This window comes from Zalophus californianus, chromosome 9 (assembly GCF_009762305.2).
Source record: "Zalophus californianus isolate mZalCal1 chromosome 9, mZalCal1.pri.v2, whole genome shotgun sequence".
NCBI lineage: Eukaryota > Metazoa > Chordata > Mammalia > Carnivora > Otariidae > Zalophus > Zalophus californianus.
Genome location: NC_045603.1, coordinates 117,776,709 through 117,802,605, shown reverse-complemented (window position 1 = coordinate 117,802,605; position 25,897 = coordinate 117,776,709). Strand labels below are relative to the sequence as shown.

The 25,897-nt window shown below is 42.9% G+C and overlaps 1 protein-coding gene across 15 annotated transcripts in view; it reads left to right on the top strand.

Annotated features, from left to right (window-relative positions):
• Nucleotides 1-25,897, top strand: part of KIAA1217 (KIAA1217 ortholog) — a 703,089-nt gene that overhangs the window by 587,264 nt on the left and 89,928 nt on the right. For all 15 annotated transcript variants that reach the window (XM_027594700.2, XM_027594699.2, XM_027594709.2 and 12 more), the window contains 2 exons: nucleotides 20,271-20,469; nucleotides 24,366-24,459. In XM_027594700.2, the coding sequence (XP_027450501.2) occupies nucleotides 20,271-20,469; nucleotides 24,366-24,459 (293 nt within the window). The remainder of the gene's footprint in view (nucleotides 1-20,270; nucleotides 20,470-24,365; nucleotides 24,460-25,897) is intronic.

The following is a 25,897-nucleotide window of genomic DNA, read 5'->3' as shown; positions in this document are numbered from 1 at the left end:
CCACCATTCTTTTCTTTTCGGTTTACCCTTATCTGCCTTATTTCTCCACAGTGGACTAATTACTGCTGGACATAGTATGTGATCACCTGTTTATTGACATATTCTTGTCTCTCGCCAACTGGCATAAAAGGTCCATAAGAACAGGTGTCTTATTTTGTTCACTGCTGTTTTCCAAGCTCCTGATATGGTGCCTGCATATAGTAGATGCTCAATAAATATATGTTAACTAAACTACTTAACTGGAGGGGATGGTACAGTAGTTTATATGTGACTGTCAAAGCATTTTTACTGTCTTATCAAATCCCATGAAGTAGGAATCCTGGCAGGGGAGGAAACAGTTGGGGGGGGGGGGGCAAATTTCTTTGCTTACACTTAACATCTATAAAGAATGGGCCAAATCCCAAAGACATTTCTGCAGCGACAGAAAGCAGGTCAGTGGTTGCTTGGGCAATGGTGAGGACTACCAAGGGCACACGGGAGCATTTGGGGGTTAAGCAGATATTCACTATCTTCACTGCAGTGATAGTTTCATGGGTGTGTGCATATATGAAAGCTCACAAAATTCCTACATTTTAAATACATAGAATATATTGTGTGTTCTTTTACCTCAATAAAGCTGTTCTAAAAAAAAAAAAAAAAATGTTAGGTAACCTACCAAGCTTGACCAGACCCCACACTGGTGGGTTTCTTCCGGTTCCCTGCGCTGCCCACCAGGTGACGAATGAGAGTTGGGTGTTTAACAGTAACAACACCCAATTTACTATAACATTTATTTATGTATGCCTCTCTGTTGAAAAGGGACCTTTGATTCTACCATTTGGGGGTACTTTCTATCACTTATATGAGTTTCCATCCCCTACATTCAGTAAAAATCAAATTACCAAAAATAATTGGATAATATTTGAGGACTTGCAGGTTTACAGAATTTTTAGATGAGCAAATTGAAAGAATTAAATGATTTGACCGAGGTCATTGAGAGCAGCAGTTTTGGCAGAGGAATGAGAAACTGGATAACCCCAGAATTTTGTTTTTCAGCATAAAAGCCACATTTCTCTTCCTTCCATCTTTTATTGGCAAATTATAACTCTTTTTTTTTTTCTTTCCAAACTAGCAAGAGTATGTGTTTCTCGAAGTCCTTTGTGCATGTTTTCTGTTCCTGTCTTGTGAATAAGGTACATTAAAATGTCTTCTGACCTATATAGGACTCACTGTTTTCTGTTTATTTTTTAATTTACCAGGAAAGAGGGGCACCACCTTTTGAAAACAATACTGATAGAACTGAAACCAGTAAAGATACCAGCAAAATGTGCATGTCAGGTTAAGTTAGCGCTGAAATTCTGTCTATTGTGGTCAAATGGGCCACACCTTAATTAATAAGTCTGTTCCTGACAAAGCAGTTGCTCTCAAATTGATCAGTATTTTTCCGTTCAAAAAAATTTCCTGCTGTGTGCTACTGAGTACCTACTTACTATCCGTTGACACAGAGGGGTACAGAGATAGAGGTCAGCCTAACTTTCGAATAAACAGAACAAATGCACAAGTATTTTGTATTGCAAGGAAAGCATACTACTTTTGAGATTCTTAAGACTGTTTTTTTGTTTTGAATTATTACTAAATCTTTACCTTTTAAATCTATTGGTTTATCCCCTTTATTGCACTTATATTCCCAAGACCCTTGGTCAAATAATTTATAATTGTGAATCTAGGTGCATTTGGATACTAACTGCTGCTTAAAGAGTAGCTTGGTGAATTCTTTCATAATACTGATAATTACTCCTTGGTTTATCCATTATGAGAAATTATGTGTGTGTACATGCATATGTATGTGTGTGAATATACATACACATATATGATTTTCTTAAATCGGGACCCTTTTTCATTATATTTGCAAGCATCACTAATTTTAGGCAACCTTATTCTGGCAGAGAGAAAGAAAACAATGGAAAATTTAAACTCCAGTGTGATCTTTTTTTTTTTCATTTGCAACGTGTCTCACATCTCAATAGACACTAGTATGTTTCCTTGCGTCTAACTGTGAATATTGAAACGTTTTAGTTTTTCTTTGGAATTTGGAGACTAGATACTATCAGTAGGAAGTTGCTGATCGAAACTGGTGCTTTTGCGTCTGGCCAAGCATAGCACAGAGACCATGGAAGGACCATCCAACTCATGCACAGAGTGTGCCTTATAAAGCCAGAGAAGTCATTGTAGTGGACTGGTTACTAATGTCTGCAAAGGAACAAGCTCGAGCTGGATTGCTAGACATCACTGTGACCAAAATTTATTTGTGTCTGCAGAATTCTAAAAGAAAGATCCTGTGCAATTTTTTGTTTGTTAAAATTTTCCATTTAGATTGCAAGAATACCGCAAAAACACTTGGTCAAAGAAATCTGAACCTTCTAAAAATATTTCTATAATTACTGATGGCATTTGAGCTGTGCCTCATCTGACTTGCTTGTCAGTCCTCAGCAATCATTTGGGACTATTTTGAGACTGGATTACCCAATGCTTTAGCTTAAGCTCCGCATATTGGACAAAATCCCCTTCCGGCTACTGTTCTATTATGACAAAATGACCAGAAAGAGTTGTCTCTAAGCACTGTCTCCAGTTCCTCTCTTGAGGTTTCTCTTGGACCCACCCATTCAGACCTTCAGTCCCATCACTCCATAGAGACAACTCTGGTCACGGTGACCAGGACCCCCACATGTGAATGAGCCCTCCTTTGATTTGTCAGCGCCTGACACGCTAGACCACTTTCTGTCCTTAAGGCATGTGCTTTCCCTGGTTTCCTGGACACTTCTAACTCGGCAATCTTCCTACCTCACTGACTTTCCCTCTTCAGTCTTCTGTGTTGGTTCCTTCTCATTTTCTCACCTGTAAGCTTTGGCCTCAGCCCCCAGATTTCATCTGTTCTCAATTATACTAGTGCCCTAGGTGGTCTGGCCTAGCCCCATGGTGCCAGATGTCCCCCTGTATGATTGACTTAGCTTGGGCTGCCATAATAGAATACTGTACACTCGGTGGCTTAAATAATGGAAATTTATTTCCTCACAGTTCTGGAAGCTTGGAAGCTTGTCCAAGATCAAGCTTGGACAAGTTTGTCCAAGATCAGGCTGCCAGCATGGTTAGGTTCTGGTAAGGTCTCTCTTCCTGGCTGGCAAATGACCACCCTCCCTGTATGTCCTCACATGGCCTTTCCTTGGTGCCTTCACGTGGAGAAAGAAAGGGGCAAACTCTCTGGTGTCTCTTCTTATAAGCGTGCCAATCCCACCACAAGAGCCCCACCCTCATGTCCTCATATAAACCTAATCACCTTCCAAAGCCCCCACTTCCAAATACTATCACATTGGGGGTTGGAACTTCCACATATGAATTTGGGGGGGGGGGACACACAAACCTTCAGTCCACAACAATGATAATGACCCCGCTGGCTCAAACCTCTCCCCTGAAGTCCAGATTAATATGTCACATCTCCCCCATAACAGGTCCAAAACTGAGCTCTTTCTCCCTCACAAAACCTAGTCCTTCCAGCGTCTTCCCCATCTCGGTAAATTGCATCCTCCTCGTGCCAAAACCTTGCCATTCGCCTTGACTCCTCTTTTGATCTCATTTCATGCCTAATCTGTCAGGAAATCCTATTCACCCTACTTTCAAAATATGTCCAGCTATCTGATCACGTCTCACCATCTCTAGTACTCTGCCCAGGTCCAAACCACTACCCTCTCCCTCCTGGCTTCCTGCCTGTTAGTCCTTGTCCCTGGTACTCATTTCTCAACCCAGCAACTCTGGTAAGGAAATCTCATCTGCTTAGAGCCCTCTGTCAGCCTCCCGGCTCACTGAGAGTGCAAGGGTCCACGCGGCCGGACCACTTGCTTTTTTTCTAGTCTCCCCTCATCCCTTTCCCCGTCTCATTCATTTTCCTGCAAACATACTAGCCTGTTGCTGTTCCTGGAACACACCAGGTATGCTCCTGCCTCGAGGAAACTTGATGTTCCCTCTGCCAGGATTGTTCTTCGCCCATACATCTGCAAGACCAAGACCGGCTCCCCCATTTCTTTCAGATATCTCCCAGCGGGACAGCCAACTACTGTGCATAAAACAGCAATCCACCCACGCCCACCCCCAGGCTCTCTGTCCCCCACACCCTGTTTTGTTTGGTTCTCTGTTACTTGGCACACTCTACCCTTTCCTGTCTATGAGCTTATTGTCTCTCGTACCTCAGTAGAAGCTAAGACCTCTGAGCTTCCTGTTAGATCCCCAACCTTCAGAACAGTGTGTGGCAGGTACCCCATAAATATTTCTTGAGTGAATGAAATCTCGTTTATGATACTGATTCTACTGACGTGAGCACCGTGCCCCTGCTCTGTAAATCTCAAACGGCCCCGAGCTTCCTGAACTTTCTCTGTTCCTAAAGCTTTCCCTTAAGGATCAGTCTGCTCCACTTTTAGTTCAACTGTTTTAACTCGGAGAAGCGCACTACCTAAGCTGAGTCACTCGTGCTGTGGCAAAGTGACAGAGTCTCTTATTCTCTCCCTTCCGATTGTTTTAAAGCATAATGTTTATATACCACGTGAATTGCTATTATAGAAAATAAAGCCAAGAGAACGCCCAGGTGCCTGTAAGTGGTAGTAATTTGGGCTGGGTCCTGTTTCTCCGGGTTTCCTCTAGCGAGAGGTATGTTCCACGTGTCCAGTGCATGTTACGAGGAGGGCAGCCCCGGACAGCGACTTGGCCTGACTGATTCCTTAGCTAACCAAGCGGGTACAGGTGCTACAGGGCTCATGGCTTCTTTCTCGATGCCTTTAGTAGGAATGTTAACAATTGGCATTTTGATCTTGGGGCTTTTAGGGGGGACTCTTACCTCTGAAAGTGGGGAGAGAGGGTGAAGGGTTATTTATGGTGAATCTGGAAGTAGGCATGATATTATATGGGCAGTGACACAGGATGCCCAGGGACAGGGATCTGAGCAGGGAAGCTTTGCCACTGCGGCCGGTCCCCACCCACCACTCCCAGAGCTGCTTTAGCCACCCTCAGACTTTTGTTCTTTATTGTGATCTTGTGGTTGAGAACAGAAGCTGCTCTTAAAAGGCAGCCCTTGCAACTTCAAAGGGAGACGGGGAGGGAGAAGTAGCCCTGTGTGATGTCTCTTCCACGCCTCTTCAGAAAGTACCAGAGGGGAACAGAAGGTGAAGGTACAATAAAACGTCTTTTCGGGGTCTTCTGAGGGCAGTTAGAAAGCTCAGTTGTCAGAGCCCGGTCCTGGAGATGGACGTCATGGCCCCTAGCACCCAGTGCCAGTCCCTTCCTTAGAGCCCCTGCGCGCTGGGGGCTGGGCAGTGTCGGGGGGCGGGCCTGGGGGGGGGCGGGGAGAGCGTCATATCCTTAACCCTGTGCACCTGGAATTCCCCCAGCAGCAACTCTGTCCTTTCCCACTTGCTCTTAAAGCAGAAAATGGCATATAAGGGTAGCCTGGGGCAAATGAGATAAGCCTGACAAACACTTTGAAAAGCCCCCTTCCCCACCAGGGCAGGTACCACCAAAGGAGCTAGATCAGAACACTGACCGGTAGACCAGTCTCAGCTTCTCTCCCACTCACGTACCCTGTGTGCACGACCCTGATCCTGAGCACTCTTCCCCGGCCTTGGGGGCTTGTTTGGGGCCTTCGCACTGCCATCTCTCTGGACTCTCCTAAGAAATAGCTCTCTCGGGGGCCCCTTTATTCTTCTGGCCGGAGCTGAGAGGACATTCCAGATCTCCCCACGGGGGCAGGGTGTGGAGAGGGGCAAGGACAGAGGCTTCCAGAAGATCCACACCCTCTGGCGTGGACCCGAGGACACAGGAGGAGCGATCCTGGAGCCGCGGGGAAGACACTGGGGGGGAAGAGTGGGCAGGAAGCCAGGGACAAGCCTCGGAACAGACTGACCCCGCCTCATGCTCCGTCACTGCCCACTTGAGGCTGGAGCCTGGCTGGATGTGTCTGGGAGTGTCCACAGGATGGCTGTGGCCTGTCGTGGCGGAGGGGACCTTTACAGCCACCCTGGCAAAGTCAACTGAAAGCCCAGAGGAATCAGGTAGCGAATGAATAACAGAAGAACTAGCGTGTAATAGTAATAGGAAACCTTTAAAACTTAAATAGTACCCAAAGCAGTTCACCGATGCATAAAATGTGCAGATACTAAAAGCAGCTCGGCGTGACTCCTTTCCAACCAACATAAAGCCAAAAATAAAGTAACCGAATCTCTGAAGAAGTAAGTAGAGGGCACTCGGGTACCTGCTTCCATTAGGACTACTCAAAAGATAAATATAAAATCACCTGTTGATAGAGTGGACGGCATACCGACTTGAATGCCAGAAGGTAGAGAAGGCCCTGTCCCTCGCTTCGAAGCCGATATCGGGGAAACGCGTCTCATCTTTTCTGGGTCACACTCCAGCCTGCTTGGGGCAGGAGCAGAGGGGCTCATAGACCATCTGTCTAAATATTTTTAAAGCTGTAAATCAAGCTGGCAAATGGTTAGGTAAAATATGTTCTATCCTCCTACTTTGATAAATATACGTTTGTGACCACAGAGAAAGCTAGATTGGATTTTAGCATTCTCCGAAATGCTCACAAGAGTTCTGTGCTGGATCACGAGATGGAGAAGGCCCTCCCCACCCCCAGCCCGTAGCAGCCCCCGCCTCGGCCTAGTTGCCACAGTGCGAACATGAGCCATGACCAACCCACGTGGATGAGTGCCCTCCATGTGCCCTGCACACAGCCGTGCCTCCGTCACCCCTCCATACTTGGGGTGCATGCACCTGTCGTTGGAGCTGGAGAAGCTCTGAAGTATAGTGCCCAGGGCAGGGGCACTTAGGCACATAAGCCCTACACTTCCGTGGAATCTGATCACAAACATGAAGGAAGTCGATCATTCCCATGAGAGTTGGCATTGGGTGGCTTGCCTTATGTTTCGAGGTCATAAAGGAGAAACAGCAATTCTGGGTTGTTCTTTTTTTTTTTTTTTTTTTTTTTTTAAGAGCTCCAAATGAAGGCCAGTGAGATATGAATTCCCCCAAACTGCCCACACGCTCTTTCTCACCACTTTCTGGAAAAGAATTCTGAGCCTCCCCCTCAGACAACCTAAGAAGAAGCTGAGAAAAAAGCAGCCCAGAAGAGGAGCAACTTCTCTGCCCAGTGCACGCCTCGCCCTCCTGCTTGGCCGCACGCCCTGCTCTGCCTTCTCCAGCGGACCCGGGGAGCCGAAGGGCAAGGAGGAGCATCCCTGAATAGCCCTCAGTGGCTGCCTGTGGCCAGAGCGTCACCCTTTGACTGAGGCAGCTCCCTCTTTTTGGGCCCGGTGACATGAGCGGATGCATCCCGAGACCTCGGGGTGGCAAAGCGTGATTTTACTGATTTATCCGATGGTCATTTTTCCCCCAAAATATTTCCCTGAGCTGGTAGAGAGTGGATGAGTCCATGAGAGTCACAGAGCGACAGAGACTAGCCTGGCTGGGGACGGGAGCCCCTGTGGAAGCCTGGACTTCAGCAGGAGACCAAGGGGTGCGGCCGGGGAAAGGGGGCCAGCAAGGGAAGAGACGTGGGGAGAGGTGGCACCAGAAGGCAAGGCTCTTCGGGGTCCGAGCATCCCCCATTTCCTACTTTTTTAAACATGAGTTTCAAAAAGGAGGGAGTCTGCCCTAGGGAATGGGATCCTAGAGATTGGGTCTACTGGCATTTGTTTATGACATTTGTCATCAAAGGATGGTTTTTATTTGATTGCCATTAGCATGTCCGAGTATTAAGAAGCAACATTGCTCCCATTTACCTGGAAAGTTTCCTCTGGAAATTCCTGGTGATGCTGGGGTTTGCTTATGAGGGGAGAAAAGAGGCTCATCTTATCAACATCTTGCAATGTCTTTCTCCGCCAGCTTGAGGACCAAACAGGTTGTTACCTTTTCAAGCAAAATAATATTCACAGAAAATAAAAGAAATTCTGAATAATAAAATTAACACTATATATTGGTGGGTTTTTTTAATCTACATGTAGATAACATAAAAACTAGAATTTCATACTGAAAACTTTTCTAAAGATATATTCATCCATAATAATTGCTAGTTATTATTATGTAAAATGTTAATAATTTAGCAGAGAAGAAAAAAGTTTCAGATTAACTCAGATGGTTTCTTACTAATGTCCATGATCTGTGTGCCTGTGATTGAAGAAAATGCAGGATCTATAAATCTCCCAGTGGGGTGGTTCTAGGTTTTTTTCTGAATTATATTTCTGATCCCTTGAAAACATGCATTGGAAACTGTAAAAGTCACATTTTTCATATCCCTGAAAGGTCAATTAATTTTTTTCTGGGACCATGATTACCATCTTTTACACTTTTGTTCTTACCTTTAAGAAAATCTCCTTCTTCCTCTTGTGGCCTTTATCCTTTGCTTTGTACTATAGAATTTCCGTACCCATCATTTTATCACAAGTCAAGGAAAACTTCCTGAATTTCCAGAACTACATCCAGGTATAAGCTCCTGGGTGCTCTGTGGAAAGGACACCATTTAGATAGCATTACGTGGCATTCATATATATACACAAACATATATATTTTAGTTTTTTTTGAATGGCAAAGGACAGAAAACATAATATAATAAACATTACCAAAATTAAACAGATACTTCTGCTTAACATTTAAGAGACAGCATAAAATGGTTACGGTCATTAATAGAGTCACACAAGTTACTTCTCTTACCTGAGTGTTCCTCCTCTGTGAAATGGGGATAATTACAATATCACCTCTGTAGAGAGGATTAAAGGAGTTAATATTTGAAAAGGTCAGGCAGGGTCTGGCGCATGGCGAACACTCTATAAGTTTCTGTAAAAAAATTTTTTTAAGATTTTTTAAAAAACTTATTCATTTATTTTTTTGAGAAAGAGCACATGCAGGAGGGGCAGAAGGAGAGGGAGAGAGAATCTCAATCAGCACAGAGCCCGACGTGGGGCTTGATGTCACAACCCTGAGATCATGAGCTGAGCCAAAACGAAGAGTCTGACACTTAACCGACTTTGCCACCCAGGCGCCCCAGTACCTGTCAAATTTTAAAAGGAAACCTATCTTTTTTTTTTTTTTTTCAGTTTTTTGTTTGTTTGTTTCTTTTTAGCAATCTCTACACCCAACATGGGGCTCAAACTCATGATCCCAAGATCAAGAGTCACATGCGCCTCTGACTGAGCCAGCCAGGTGCCCCCAAAAGGAAAACTCTCTTTCCAATTGCTTCAGCCCTCTGGCATTTTTAAAGAATTAAAATGTAAAATTCCATCTCCGTTCCCTCCCCTCCTTTCCCAGAGCTCACTCCATGCTGAAGTTGGAGGATGTGACTGTCTTGAGGGTTTTGGTGCTTCTACTGGTATTATTCATAAATAGTATCTATTATTTTTGTGTGTTATAAAACTTTACATAAATGGGAACATACTGTATGTATCCTTTGTAACTTTCTGTATCCCCTCAAATTATGTTTCTGAGATTGATTCCTGTTGATAGATGTGGTTCTAGTTCATTCATTGTAAGCGCTGTTTATTGTTCCATTGTATGAATAAACCACTGAGAACAAATTGGTGGGAAGTGGTGTTGCATCGAACATCCTAGAACAAGGGCTTGCATGTGAGATTTCTCTCTCTGATGGATAATTTAAAGAAGTAGCCGGGGGTCGGGATGCACGTCTTCAGCTTTACCAGGTCTCCCACCAGCACTGAGTAGCAGACTATAATTTCCGTGACCTTGCCGGTACTTAAAGTTCTTGGGTTTACTGACTTTTGCCTCTGGGTTGGGTATGAAATAGTATGTCATTGTTTCCATTTTTATTTCCATAATGAATAGTGAGGCTGGGCCTTTTATGATTATCGGCTCCTGGTGCTTCTTTCTCTATGAGTTGCCTTTCTGTGTCCAGTTTTGGATATCTATTTTTGCCCGTTCCATTTTCTATTTTCTTATTGATTTATAAGGTTCTTTAATTATTCTGAATACTGATCCTTGGTAGAGCATACGAGTTGTAAATAACTTCTCCCAGACTGTGGTTTGTCTTCCTTACTTTGTTGATAATGTCTCGTACAGTAAAAATATCCGTTTTAATGTAGTGTCATTAAGCAGATTTTTTTGTGGCTTTTGGTTTTTATTTCTTTTAAAAAGTCCCTATACTGATGTGCTGGGAGACAGCACCATGTTTTGTTTTGTTTTGTTTTGTTTTGTTTTGTTTTGTTTTTCAAATCTCAGTTTTAACTTCTCACATACAGGTCTTTAGTCCATCGGCAATTTATTTTACTTATGGTGTAAGGAAAGGTTTTTGTTTGTTTTGGTTTTTTGTTTGTTTGTTTTTTATTTTTCCATTTGGAGAACCAGTCTTCCTGATACTATTTATTAAACAGTAATCTCTTCACTGATTTGTTTTTTTTTTCTTTTTTTTTTATTGTTACGTTCTCCACTGATTTGTACCACCCCTTCTGTCATATATCAAGCTTTCATAAAACCTCGGTCTTTTTCCAGGCTGTTTTGTTCCATAGTTCTGTTTGTTCTATCCCTGTGCCCAAACCACAGTTTTAATAGTGTTGATAGTTGGTAGAACAAGGACTCCCTCTTACTGTTGCTCTTCAAAATTGCCATGTTGTTGCTCTATATTTTTATTAAACTGCATTCTCTATTTTTTTCTGGTATTTGGGGTTGCTGTTGATTCTATATATTGATCTTGTATCATTCCGTCATATTGAATCCTTATTGGCTCTAACAGTGTCTGCAGGTTTCCATGGATTCTCTGTTAGATCACCTGAAAATAATCACAGGTTTGATTATCCCTTCTGATTCATATGCCTTTTATTTCTTTTTCTTGTATTAACGATGCTAGTCAGACTGACTTCAGATGCAACAATAACAAAAAAACCTGAGTTTAAAGATTTTATTTTTAAGTAATCTCTACACCCAACATGGGGCTCAGACTTAGAACCCTGAGATCAAGAGTCGCATACTCTACCAACTGAGCCAGCCAGGTGCCCCCCCAAAAATCTAACTTTAAAGAGAATTCTTCTCATTTTTCATCATTAAGCATTACCCTTCCTTGAGGTTTTTGGTTGGCTACCTTTCACCAAGTTAAGAAAGTTCTCTTTAATTCTTAAATTTTTTTTTAAATATAAATGTGTTTTGGATTTTTCTTAACATTTTTCTGACACGGTCAAGATTATCATATATAGTTTCTCTTTACTTATTTCCTTTTTTTTTTTTTTTTAAAGAGCGATAGTGAGTGCGAATAGGGGGAGGGCCAGAGGGAGAGAGACAATTTTAATAGTGGCTCCATGCTTTAGGCTCCATGCTAAGGACTCAGGGCTCTATCGCACAACACTGAGATCATGACCTGAGCTGAAATCCAGAGTCAGGTGCTTAACTGACTGAGCCACCCAGGCACCTCTTTACTTACTTCTGATTGCAGACTGTATTAGGACTAGACTATCTAGTCCTTATATTCCTGAGATAAATTCTTGTTGGTCGTGATGTACTTTTTCATACATTGCTAGGTTGGTTTTGCTAATATTTTATTTAGGGGTTTGCATTTAAACTTGAAGTTTCTCCTCTTACTACTTTATTATTCATATGAATACTAGTTTATGAAATGAATGGACAACGTGATGTTTAATTTAACTGACAGCTCACCTTAAGTGTAAGAGAGAATTCAGTTACAGTTGTACGGTACCCATACTCAATTATAGTGTTTCTCAACAGCATTTTCGTACACTTTCTGCCTTAATTGCGGAGTAACCTTTAAGATTAAATGATTGACTCCGTTGACGTTGGGCTGCAAGTTCTTGAGTGACTTTGCTTTATAGCTTCTTCACAGACACGTTTGTAACTATCCATGGAAAACGGCGGTAAGATGCCCTGGGAATGAATATGGCCCCAGTACTAGAAATCAGCATCAGACACATTCATGACTTCAACACAGTTTGAATTCCAGAAGTCATCAACAGATTCTTCAAGGCATTTTTTTTAGAGAAATGCCTTGGGATGCTCACTTCAATGGTATTATCATGTCACATGCTAACCTAATAAGACTTTGTGTCAAGAATGAGTGCCTCCAAGCAGAATCTCTGTCCAGTGACTGCTGTCTGTCAGGTTGTTGAGGGGGCGAGACTCTGTCATTCAACTTGCAACAAACTTACTGCTTTAACGTGTTCTTCCATGATGCTAACACAGGTGGGTCCACAATTAAGGGTCTTTAGAGCACATTCTAAACCAGAATTTGGCATAAAATTGCAACTTATTTCCCTAGAATTTTTCAGCCTTTCATCAAGATTCTCCCATAGGGACTCTCAGAGGGTCTCCATAGTTCCTCAAGTATAACTATTAGAAGATAAATTAGCTAACAGACTTAACGAAGTTTCACATTGCCTTTAAATATCAGGTATCTGGATGGAATAAGAAAAGGTTTGATTGATACCATCATTTCCAAATAACGACGCAAAGATTTGGTGTTTACTCAAAACAAAGACACTGAAATCTGAGAGTCAGGTTATTCCAAAACTAAAGAGCATCCAGACTTTCTATAGAGAATGAATTTTCTTTTATCTTGTTCGTCCTCACAAGGAACTGTCACCAGCCTGCTTTGTCACCTCCTTGAAAAGCTACTCCATAGGAAGGGACATAGCAGCATGGGTCTTCTCCGGGACGGAAAACATTACTGACATCTGAGGGCATGCTTGAGCTTTTCAAAGAACACATGCAGACTTGTCTTAAAATCGCTGCTATGTCTGAAACAGAGTGTCAGCTGGTGTGAAGTATGAATTGCTAACTTCTAAAGAACAGTGTCGTTTATGGAATGGCTGGAGGGGTTAGAACACAGAGGGTGACCAGAGGGTTACCGTCGTACCTCCCATTCCTGGTATAGGCCCTGGCACACTGTAGAGGCTTATGTAGTGAACGAAAGAAGGCATCCCTGCAGGTCCCCCTCAATTCATTTTGTCTTAAATCCAAAGACTCTTGAATTCAGTCTCTTAAGGGTACACCAGTATGTTAACTATACTGGAATCTTTTGTTTATATTCAGTACCAATGTCTTTCCCATTTCAGATGCCAATTTACATTCTGCCAACTCCACTGTAAGTTTCTGTAGGAGCAGCCTCCCATAGCCCATCTCTTTTGGCTTAAAAAAATTACTCAGTTTACTGAGTAGAATCCCTAATTGGCCAGTCTTTTTAGATCTGTGGAGGTTATCTTTTCAAATGATCAAATCAAAGCATAGTTATTTTAGGAAATGTAGAATAGAAGATACAGAAAATCGTAGAGAACATTATCAACCATGAGCTTATCACCCAAAGACAATCAGTCTTGTCATGTTGGTGTACAGTCATCAAATAGGTAGACTTACCATGAGCCTGATGGAACCAGGCAAATAATTAACTTTCATACTGAATTTTATGTTTCTAACTTGTACTATTGTTCTTAAAGAGGTCCCTCAAAACTGTGTAAGCTTCAGACCATACAAAACCTGGACCCATCACTGCCATCAGGGGGAAATCAAGTTCCTTTCTGTTTTGTAGTACACTTTATCACTTAACAAAATACAACGTTTTTCTCATCTTCTCCTAGAATTGCTTTTAATAACAGTGGTAGTATTCAGTCAATAGATTTATTAAGTGAATTGATTTATTAAATGAATCCCCTAATGTTGGGATTCCCCCATACTATTCTTAGAGATGATGCTCTGTTGAGCATCCTCATCACTATATCTTTGTGCATAAATGTGTACAAATGGAATTACTGGCTCAAACCATGTGTGTAATTCAGAGGGCTTTTGACATCTATTAACAAGTAGCCCTTTAGAGAAGTGGTGTCAGTTTATTTTCCCAACAGTGGTATGTGAGAAAATTCATTTTCCTGACCCTTGTCAGCATTGTTTATTGTATTGTAAAGACCTCTGCCAATTTGATAAGTATAAGAAGGTATGTTAATATTTTAGTACTTATGTTTTTCTTAGTAAGTTGAAGAGTGTGTTTCCTACCAGAAGGTACTATAAGAGCTCTTAATATTTTTAAGGCATTAGCCATTTGCAGTAGTCGTAATGCAAATATTGATCTGCATAATCTTAAGTTGTATTTGGGGAAACTGAGGAATTTAAGTCATTTGGAATTGTCACCATCACCTACCTGTGGAAAATGTCATTTAGGGGAGGTGGTAGAAGGCATGCCAGAAGGCAAGCATACATATTAACTGGGCCACAGTACAGGGAGAATTAAATTTTTTTCAGCTAAAAGATACGTGAGCATCTACTTTGTGCCTAATATTCTACTATCTTCCCATCTGATGAATACAGCTAATCATACTGCGGAATTAAAAACTATGCGTGCAATTTCAGGAAAACGCGATGTGAGGACTTATGCAAGAAAAATTAATTCCTCAATCCTTAGTGGAAAAGTGATGGAGGAGTGGTGGGGGAAATAGCTCAGAGGAGGTCATGTGCAGGCCAAGCAAGCTGGCAGAGAGATCACCCAAGGTGATGGCACAGCATGCAGTGTTAAGTGTGCCTGCTAAGTTCACAGGACAGCAGGATTTCCAGAACAACTCTAGTGCCATGGGAATGTGGCATGGTTTGGGATAATAAGGCAGGAATAGGAGACAGGTCCATTCAGGCTGGTATAACAAATTAACTAGACTTAGTATCTTTTTTTTTTTTTTTTAAGATTTATTTATTTATTTTAAAGTGAGAGAGAAAGAGAGCATGGATGGGGGCAGGGGCAGAGGGAGAGAGAAGCAGACTCCCCACTGGTTGTGGAGCCCGATGCAGGGCTTCATCTCAGGAACCTGAGATCATGACCTGAGCTGAAATCAAGAGTCTGACACTTAAAGGAGTGAGCCGCCCAGGCGCCCCACCCTAGACTGAGCATCTTAAAACCATTTATTTCTCAATGTTCCAAAGGCTGGGAAGTTCAAGACCAAGGCACCAGCAAATCTGGTGTCTGGGGAGGGCTGACTTCATGGTTTGCAGATGGCGGTTTTCACTTCGTTTCCCCACAGGGAAACGGAGAGCAGAGAGAGAAAATAAACTGTCTTGTGTCTCTTCTCAGAAGGGCACTAATCCCATCATGGTGCTCCACCCTCATGACTGAATTACCTCCCGGAGGCCCCACTTCCGAAAAGCAACCCTGGGGGGTTAGGGTTTTAACATAAGAATTGGGAGGGGGAGGGACACACAGACATTCAGTCCAAGCCAGGTGACAGTGTGAAAATTCTTGCACACCATATCAAGTAAGGAATATTTGAGAAAGATGTCCCATGTTCTGGAACTGATTCTGAGATCCAGAAGATTCTGAGGATGTGTCACACGAGCGTGACCTGCCAAGTGTACTTTTTTGGTAAAATGTGATCAAGAGTTCTTGGTGAAAAATCCACATTGCCTCTGCAGGGCCATTGAGGTGGAAGAATTGTTGAATATTCTGGCTTCTCAGAGGGGCTCCAAGTGTCCTGAGGTTCATTTCAACACTCTGCTGCTTCCAGAGCTCTGTGCCTACCCCCCACTCCCCTCAGCACGTGCTTCGACATCTTCAAAGCAGACAGTCAGGCAAAAAGTGTGAGGACAGCTAAGCGCGTCCAGAAAGGGAGGTTGGAGGAGATGGGTGTGGCTCAGTGCAGGATTTCAGAGGCCACAGGCTTCAAGGGAGAGACCCTCGGTTCTGTGGATGCACAGAATGGGATATATAAGCTAGTTAGCGATCTACTAGCTTTTACTTTAAGCAAGTTACTTGGACCTTCTGAGCTTTGTTTTCCCTCTCTGTGAAATGGGGCCATAATACCTACCTGACAAGAGATGCTGTGCTGATTAAGTGAAACCCATGCATACCGTTTCTGACACATAGCAGACATTATAAATGCATTTCCCTGTCCCCTTCCCTTCTTCATAAAAAGGGACAGTATGAGCCAAAGTGCTTCAGACTTCCCCCGTAATCTGGAGCAGGCTGCACCGCTCAGAGCTAGGAAAGAATGCCAGAGCGAACTGAATCTCATCACTGAGCCAATAAACCGCCATCATATATTAAGAGATTTCCTTCTGAGTTTAAGCATTTCTAAATACCTCTCCTGAATTGAGAAAGCAAACTGAGGCAAGTGTAGAAAACTGTTCTCCTCTGTTCGTAAAGCCATCTTTCCCGTCTTCTCTGGATTTTCACAATCTGTAACTGGACTTGTGTACCCAGCAGGCATCTGTACCAGCCAGACCCTGAGGTAACCGTCATTTTGGCCCCCTTTTTTTAATTTCTTTTCACTCAGAGTCTACAAATTCGATTTCAAGCACACGCATGCACAGAATGCGGACGCAGGAATGAAAACCAGGCCCCTTGGGTGGAATGAGGCTGTGATATTTGACGGTAGTGAGGCTGTAAGTGGCCCATCGGCAGGGGCTTCGCCCAGGCATGGTCAGGGCCCAGACCTCAAGAGTAGTTTGGGCCGTTAGCTGTGGCATCACCGATCACGTGGGACAGTCACCGCATCTCCCATTTGGGGCAAAAACTGGCAAGATCTGTGATCAGACAGACTTGAAAGGATTTTTCTGGAGTCTGAGGAACGTGTAACAGCGTGGATATTTTGAAAAACTAGCTCCCTGAAGAAGCTGAGGATCCGAATGTCCTCCGAGGGGAAATTTAGCTGCTTATGCTCAGTGCAAAAGGATGACTCCACAATCAGAGAAAGACATGTATCATATGACCTCACTGATACGAGGAATTCTTAATCTCAGGAAACAAACTGAGGGTTGCTGGAGTGGTGGGGGGGTGGGAGGGATGGGGTGGCTGGGTGATAGACATTGGGGAGGGTATGTGCTATCGTGAGCGCTGTGAATTGTGCAAGACTGTTGAATCACAGACCTGTACCCCTGAAACAAATAATGCAATATATGTTAAAAAAAAAAAAAAAAAAAGGAAGAAGAAGATAGCAGGAAGGGAAAAATGAAGGGGGGGAAATCAGAGGGGGAGACAAACCATGAGAAACTATGGACTCTGAGAAACAAACTGAGGGTTCTAGGGGGAGGGGGGTGGGGGGATGGGTTAGCCTGGTGATGGGTATTAAAGAGGCCACGTACTGCATGGAGCACTGGGTGTCATACGCAAACAATGAATCATGAAACACTACATCAAAAACTAATGATGTAATGTATGGTGATTAACATAATAAAAAAAAAAAAAGGACGACTCCAATCAAGGAAACAGCCACTTCAGAAAGTATTTCTAATGTGTATACAAATCGGGAACAGGATTACCAAGCTGTATGAAGTAGCTTGGATAGACCCGAAATGAACACTCCTCTTGGCTGACTGATAAATCATTCACTCAACAAACATTTATTGAGAACCTGCTGTGTAACAAGCAGTATCTACAGGTGCTCAGGGTACTGTGGTTGAACAACAACAACAAAAAAGTTAAAAAAAAAAAAATCCCTGACCTCATGAAGCTTACAGTCTAAAGGAAGAAAGTGATGATAAGCAATAGCAAGAGTTAAAATATGAATTATAGTATATGCGAAAAATGCTGAGGAATAGAAATGAAACGAGGGGGGGGTATGAAGTATTTGGAAGAATGGGTGCTGAAATTTTGACAAAGGTAGTGAAGGAAGGCCTCACTGAGAAGCCGACTTTCATAAAAACCTAAAGGATGGTCTGGATGAATATAGATGTAGATCAAAAATATTGCTGTCTGGATTTTCGAAGCTATTTCTCATTGTCTTCTGGTTTCTGGGTTGCTGCTGAGAAAATTCATGCCTTTCTGGCTCCCACTCCTTTGTTTGTGGCTTTTCTGCCCAACCCTTTGGGGACTTGGAGGATCTTCTGTTCTCCCCCCTGCCGTCTGGATGCCTCAGTGTCCAGCCTGATTATGTTGTGCATTTCATAAACTTTTTCAGTCTCTGATCTCAGGCCCTTCAGTTTGGGGGAGATTTTTTTTTTTTATAATGCTTTTTGTAAATCTTCTGTTTTTCCTGATCTCTTTTACCCAAATTCCCATTAGTAATACTTGGGATGCTCTGAAATAATTATCTGTTTTTCTTACTGTTTTTCACTCTCTCCTGTTCCTTAGTCTTTTTGCTCCACTTTCTCAGATTTCATCAACTTTTTCTTCCTCCCTGAATTTTTTTTTCTAGTGAAGTAAACTCTATGCCCAACCCCAAGATCAAGAGTCACATGCTCTACTGACTGAGCCAGCCAGGCACCCCTCTTCCTTCCTGAATTTTTAATTCCTGCTCTCATGATTCCCAGAGCTTGCTCTTGCTTTCCAAATGTTCCCCTTTTCTTGGACTCTCTCATCATTTCTGAGTTTCTGTTTTCTGTTTATTTTGGTGTCTCATGTTAGTGGCTTGAATGAAATGTCTGTTAATTCTGGGTAGGCTGCAAATGCGTGAGTGAGGCATGGTCATACTAACTGGAAGCTTTCATATATGGGTTGGGCCACTTCACAATGAGGATCAAACAGAACTTGAGCATTACCCTCAAAAATCTATTTATTGGTCCTTTCTCACAGGCCAGTCAACTTTCCTAGAGGGGTTCCTCCAGTTTCTTGACTGAGGGTCACCCCTTTGCAAACATTCTGTGAGAAGGCACCTCACCCACCCTGCCCTGTGCCTGGTGAGCCAGAATGTAGTCTGTTTGGTTCTGGCTCTTTGGTCTTCTTCTGTGGATGTGGAGAGTCAGTTGGCTGAGTGGGATAGAAAGCTTCGGACAGGTTGCAGAACCATTAGAAAGAAAAGAAGGTTCCGTCAGGCCTCATGGTTTCCACTCAGTCTGCACTGCTCCCCTCAGAGGGAGCTGGTGTCTTGCTTCTGGAGCTTCCCTAGCCCTGCATGTTTTATCTGGAGTTCTCCCCCTTGAAGACTCAGGTGTCAGCCTTTTCTTGTCTGGTACTGTTTCCTCTCTCGTTCCTTTAATTCTTTGATTTGTGCTTTTTTATTCTTCATTGTCACTTTAATGGAATTTCAGGAGGAGATAGAGATAAATTTGTTACCTAAATTGCCTTATTGTAACCAGAAGTCATATTCTATTCTTTTTTTGAGTCTCTCCTGCCAAAGCGTACTCTAGTGATATTAGTCTGTCTTCAGCAGATTCTCACAAGAAGTGGATTCAAATTAAATGTCAGGATCTTTGATACCCTGTTTCAGTTATACATTTTTGCATAACAGGTGACTGTAAACATAGTGAATTAAATCAACAATTACTTACCGGCTTTATTCTGTAATTTGGGCAGCGCTTGGAAGGGGGCATCACATTTTGGTTCCATGTGATGGCAGCTGGGGCAGGTCACCTGGAGCTGGGGATTCTCCTCCCAAGGTGGCTCACCCACATGACTGGCCGGTAGTGCTGGCTATAGAATGGAAGCTTAGTGGGGGCCGTCAGTCAGGGCTTTCATTCTTCTTCATGCGGCCTCCTCATGTGGCTCAGATGGACTCACAGAAGCTTGGTTCTGTGAGGGAGCATCCAAGACCACACATCAAGAGGTCAAGGTCTAGGGTGCAAGCACTTACCAGGCCTCCATTTTGCATCTTACTTGCTAATGTCTCGTTGATCAAAACAAGTCACATGGCCAAGCCCAGAGTCAATGTGGGAAGGGACTACACTCCCCCGGGTCATGGATACTAGGCAGTATGGCTCATTGGAAGCCATACACCCCCCGGAACTCTAAAATTCTACAATCCTGTGCTTCTGTGTTTCTTTATGTAACTGACTTGTTCCATTTTCTTTCTGAAACATTGCGGTGTCAGATTCTTTTCTTGTAGATAGTTTCATTTGGTATAAACATTCAATAAATATGTATTAGAGCCACAGAAATATTGTAGCCTTTCCACTTAAAATGTCTCTGAATGGACTACAAAGACTTAAACTATATAGCTTACCCATCGTTATAATGATTGTGTTGTTAGCTAATGAAAAACATGGGCAAAATCACCCTATGGGGTCAAATTCCTAAATATACCTTTCAAGGGAATAAAGTATTGTCTTTTGCTTTAGGCTACCAGAGGTTAGCTTCTTGTCCTTTTGGTTTTAAAATAGTTGGGAATTAGCCTTTTTAACACCTGCCTGGACTCCAAAGAATAAAAGTGAGTATTCTTGTGATAACCAGAAAGTGCATTCCTTGGAAATTCCAAACGAACATCTCTTGTTACACGCTTTCCAAGCTTGTCCTGACCATTGCTGCCTGTGTTAAGACAGAAGTGGCTAAGCTTTTGCTGCATGTTGCGTGAGTCTTGATCTGGGACTGATAACTGTGTTCATTTTGCATGCAGGTGTTCTCTATCTCCAGTATGGAGATGAAACCAAGCAGCTCAGGATGCCGAATGAAATCACAAGTGCAGACACAATCCGTGCTCTCTTCGTAAGTGCCTTTCCACAGCAGCTCACCATGAAAATGCTAGAATCGCCCAGTGTCGCCATTTACATCAAAGATGAAAGCAGAAATGTCTATTATGAACTAAATGATGTAAGGTAGGTAGTGATGTCGTGTGTGTGTGTGTGTGTGTGTGCGCGCGTGTGTGTGTGTGTCCACCATACTGCATTTAGCATTGCTCTGGTGTGTAGTGAGTCCTCATCTCTCCATGTCCCCACGAAGGAAGCACAGCTATCTGTTACCCTGGTTGGCAGGCTTATCTCACCCAGGTGTGAATTCATGACCTGTTTTTCTATAATCCATTTACAAGGTCTGGTTTACAAAAGTGAGGACAGACTTGTCCCACATAGATCTTTGCTTATTACCTCTGAGAAGAATATAAGAAGTAACCAATCCACTGTTTAAGAGTTGGGGAAACTGAGGCCCAGAAGGTGGTGAAGAGGCTTGATCAACATCATAAGGCCATGCTTGTGACTGGAACTTTCCCAGCTCCTTCTCAAGTGCTTTTTCCCTCACAGAGACTCTGAACGTGTTAGGTAGTGATCCCACTGGGCCATTATTTACACCAACAGGTTAGAGTAGAAGCAGGGAACCCAATGCTGTTGTCCATAAGAGAAGAGGCTGAGAAGCATTCTCTGTCTCTATGTTTTCCTTAAATAGCTGGCCTTACCAAAAAATCTCACTTTCTAGGTGGGCTTTCTCCGGGGCCCCTAGGAGAATGTACCCTCAAATGAGGCCAGGTGGATTCATGCTACTGCAGGGGTGCAGAAATAAAAGCATCTGTATCCACCATGATGGTGTTGTGTCTAGAGCAGACGGGACCCATCCGATCTCTCCCAGCCAAACAGCCTGACAAACCAGACTTGAATTGGCACAAACAAGGCGTTGCTAGTATAGCTCATAGACATTTTAGAACTTAAAAAGTATTGAGTGACTAATTCAGCCCTTTCGTTTTATGGGACCGGAAACTCAGATGCGTAAAAGTTAAGGGACTTATTCAAGATCCTACAGCCACTTCATTTCCCAGCGCAGCCCCAGACCTGACTGCCCACATCCTTTTGCGAGGAGTTTTTTTTTTTATCCCCTCAGAACATTCCCTGCCCAACCGATCTGGTCCACAACTTGGACTTTGGGATCCCTTCCCCATGGGGAGAGCAGGATGCCCTGTTTCTTCATTAGGAAATTAATAGAAACCACTTTTAAACAGTATGCCTCCAGTGCATAACAAATGTGAACTGATAAATATCTTACAATGATCGCAAATGACATACTTAGGCGTGTGCCAAGGTATATGAGTAATTTAGGGCTTTCAAAGTTTGACGCATGCCCTAAGGTATAGGTGTTACGTCTGTTGCACCACCTTGCTACCTTTAAAAAGCATGTTTAAATATTCATGGGTATCAGAAAATTCATGTTTGTTCTTTGAAATAAATTATTAATCAGCCTGTCACACACACACAAAAAAGAATGGAATTTACAGAGCATGAACTTAAACATGAAGTCATCACATTGTGTATCTAAGGAGTATGTTTGTGGTCATATAGTCCCATGTAGCGTTTTCACAGGGGCATGCTGTTTTACAGCTATCTTCTTGAATTTCCGTGTTTTGCAGTGAGAGGACTGAAGAGAAATGGTAATAATAAATCCATATGAAACTGCATAAAGTGACTTTTGATTATGGAGCTCAAGCCTGATGAGGTTATTAGGAACAATTGGACCCCACTGTCTCGCAGCCCATGCAAACATTTTTACTTACTTATTTTTTTCATGCAAGCATTTTTAAATTGCATAGAGTCATGATTTTCTAGAGCCTTTCCCAAACCTCAAAGTGTTACTGCTAGGGCTCCCTTCAGGAGTTCTTCTGGAGTGTCACAGGAGGTTGTGGAGAGAGAAATGGGAGGGAGGGTAAAGGGGAAAAGGTGCCCCCAACTTTCGAACTGAGATGATTCTCCTTGATGCAAAGTCAGTTGATAAAACAGATGAAAATAGTGCTTGAGAGAAGACAGGACCCTTTCTTTCAACATCAATAATTTTCAGTTAATATGTTTACATTTGTGAAAGTCGTTTTTAAAATCTAATTTAAAATGTTTAATGGGAAAGTCATTGATTTATAAGTTTGTCGCTAATTTTACTTTTCAGTATTCTGATTTACCTATGAAAATGGATCTAAAAATATTTCAGTGGATGAAGTGTTTTTATTTGGTGATGAATATAATGTTTATGCTAGGTGATCCTATGTCTGTCTTTTCCAAAGAATTCTTCTGTCTCTTTGCTTAATGCATAAAATGTCTCAATTATATTTTATATGAATGGTAGAATAAATTCTCACCACCAACATTACATAGATTCTCTCTCTCCCCTCCACAAGTGGACCATGTAGATTGTCACTGAAGACAATGGCTTCAATATTCTGAGCCCAGAGACAAATTTCCTTTCACATCCAGTGTTTTTGAAGTGAGAGTGTACTGGTTAAACATTTAACTATTTCGTCACTGGGTTGGGTTCTTCATATTTTCCTTAGGGAAATGCTATGGAGCGTTCAGGTTGAAATTCCGTGTTGTAAATGTTGCCATGGTAAATGCAGTCTGGGCCTTTACTGTTGGTTCATCTTGGATGAGCCTGTTTCTAAATTAATCATAAACCAACTTCATGTATTTTAAATACCTTTAGAATCACACTAAGTTTTGTTCACTGCTCAAGTAAGGTTTTCATTTTCTTCATATTGTCACTTGTGACCCCCCCCCCCCCACAAAGCCACAGCGGGAGCTGGGAGGGCGGGTCCCTTTAGTGAATCCCCATGTCCTCACCTTCTGTGAGCTCTTGCCTTCATAGTAAGCTAGCCCCTTTAATAACAAGGGCTGCATGCTCCCCCGTACGCCGGCTCGTAACGAGCTCCTTGAAGTCTGGAGCAGCCCTGCAAGCTTGGGCTAGTCATTGCTTCAAAGCCATTACTGACAGATACTTAAAGGAGGGAAGCAAGACTAGTCCAAGAATCCTCCACTCCGTTTAAAACAAAACATAACCCAGTAATCCCAGAGATTGCGATCAGCCCACAGAACGTGTGGCTGCACCTGGAGGAAAGGAATGCCTCTCCCTGCACACACATCCCCGAGCTCCGCGCGCCGGCATTGGAAGGACGCAGTGTAGACGGGGCTGACAGTGCTTGGGGTGGCCGTTCTGCTGATGAAAGCTGAATGTGGAGGGAGAAGGACTTCGTAGACATTCCTGTGCTCTTAAATAATTCTAAGGTAGGCTCTGAGCAAGATGTGGGGTTTCTGTCCTTTGTTGCGGTATGACCGACTCCCGGGCTCTAAGTGCCGGGCTCAGAAGGAGAAAGAGACAAGCAGAAGACTCGATCTGCTGCTATTCCTTCTGAACACTCTGCACGTCCAGTCAGCCCACTTGTACGTAGACGAGTATTTTTAATAGCCACTGTGGAAGGAGAAAAAAGGCATCGTAAAGATGCTCGTTTTGATCTTGGTGGTACTTTTTTTTTTTCTTCCCGGACTGCAAATAACATTTTCTGTTCCTTGCCGAAAGTGTTTGAAGGAAAAACCATTTTCCTTTGTGTGCACTCATGAGATAAGCAGAAAACCAGGTGTTTGGGCAAAGTAAACTATTAAATATTTAAATATTAACCAAATCCCTTTGAACGTCGTGTAAGGATTGGAGCTTTATTGAAAGTGTTAGCTTTCCTTGCTCAGATCTTGAAAGAAAGTCCACGCTAACTGATATTTGTGGGTGGAGGACTGCAGGGAAAGACGAATACTTTCCTGAGGAACAAAAACGGGCAAGAAAAGCTGGAGTCACTTTTCTCCTTTTCCTTATTTATTTTTGCCCATTTTATGGTGAAAGAACTTTTTGCCCAGTTGACTGTAGACAACAGTTGAATTGTCTGTTGGTGTCTTTTACCTGATTCTGCAGGGCAGGCAAAAGAAATGGCCAAAGTAAGGCTCCTTTCATCTGCCATAGTCATTGATGTTTTTGATTCCAGGAACATTCAGGACAGATCGCTCCTCAAAGTGTACAACAAGGACCCCGCACATGCATTCAACCACACACCGAAAACTGTGAACGGAGACATGAGGGTAAGTGTTCCTGTTCTATTTTTAATTGTATTCGATAGGTCAGGCCATCCCATTTTCTGGCAGTGTCTCCTGATGCAGTCACATCCCACCACCGGGTTTTAAGGCTTCTCACCGCTCATCTTGTCTGATGACTCATGATTTGTGCCTTGGTAAAGAAATCAGATTTCCCGGATATTTGGGGCAGATGGGCTGAAATAGGGCCTGACGCATCCTCATTTATCTCTAAGCATGGAGTTGAGTTGTGTCCTCACTCCAAGGGGATCCTGAAAATCTTTTTCCTAAAAGCATCCTTGGTCCATATGCATTAACCTATTCAGAGGATCTCTTGCTATTTTTTTCTCTAATGAAAACAAAACTAAGTTACAAACACCGACAACAAAAAACCCATGTACGATTCCATGTAGAATCTATTAATATTCTTACATCAGCTCTTCCAAGCAAGCCCTAGCATTCTCATTAAATTTTTCACCTGCTAATTCACGACTGTTGTATTAAATATTATCAAACCTTATCTGAATCCCGTCGAAGGCATTGTCCAAAAAATCTGCACGATGTGGCAGCTGAAATTCTCTAGCTTTAGATCATCGCTGAAGATTATCCAAACATTCAAAGCACCCAGGGGTGTTTTGAAGAGAAAAGAACAGGGAAACAGAAAAGACAGATTTTTAAAGTCATATTAAGGCAGGTTCGCTAGAAAAGGGACTGAGTTTCTAACAATAGTGCTACATTGCTCTCCAGCTGTACCTCCTCCCCACCACACACACAAATTTAGAAGATGCTGCACCATTTTATAACCATCCTTTCTGAGGACTAGCACTCTGCTGGATGCTGGGAGTTTAACTGGGAGAAAAGTAAATGAATAGGTCTTCTTGCTAAAGAAGCCCCAGGCATTGCCTATCCTAGCATCGGGGTTGCATCCCCGAGATGAGGTTGTCTCTGCTTCCCGGACAGGATGGGTCGGTTTGCTATCGCTGTTGTAACAAATTAATACACGTTTCCTGACTTAAAATGACACAGACGTACAGTTCTAAAGGTCAGAAGTCCCACATGGTCCTCAGTGGGCTGTAAACTCAAGGGGTCAGCAGCAGAGCATCAGCTTTCCTTTCTGGGAGCTCTAGAGAGAATGTTTCCTTTTTTTTCCCCCAGCTTCTAGGGATCAGGCAGGTTTCTCACCTTGCGGTCCCCTCTTTCCACCTTCAGACTCAGCCAAATAGCCTCTCTCTCACCCGGCTTCCCTTATCACATCTCTAACCCTCCCTCTTCCACATTTTAAGGACATTTGTGATTATGCTGGGCCCACCCAGTGCCCCAGAATAATCTCCTTGTCTTAAGGTCAACTGATTAGCAACCTTAATCCCCCTTCCTTGTGCAGTCAGAGGTTCGGTGGATTAGGAAGCAGATATCTTTGGCGGAACCATTGTTCTGCCTACCCTACACG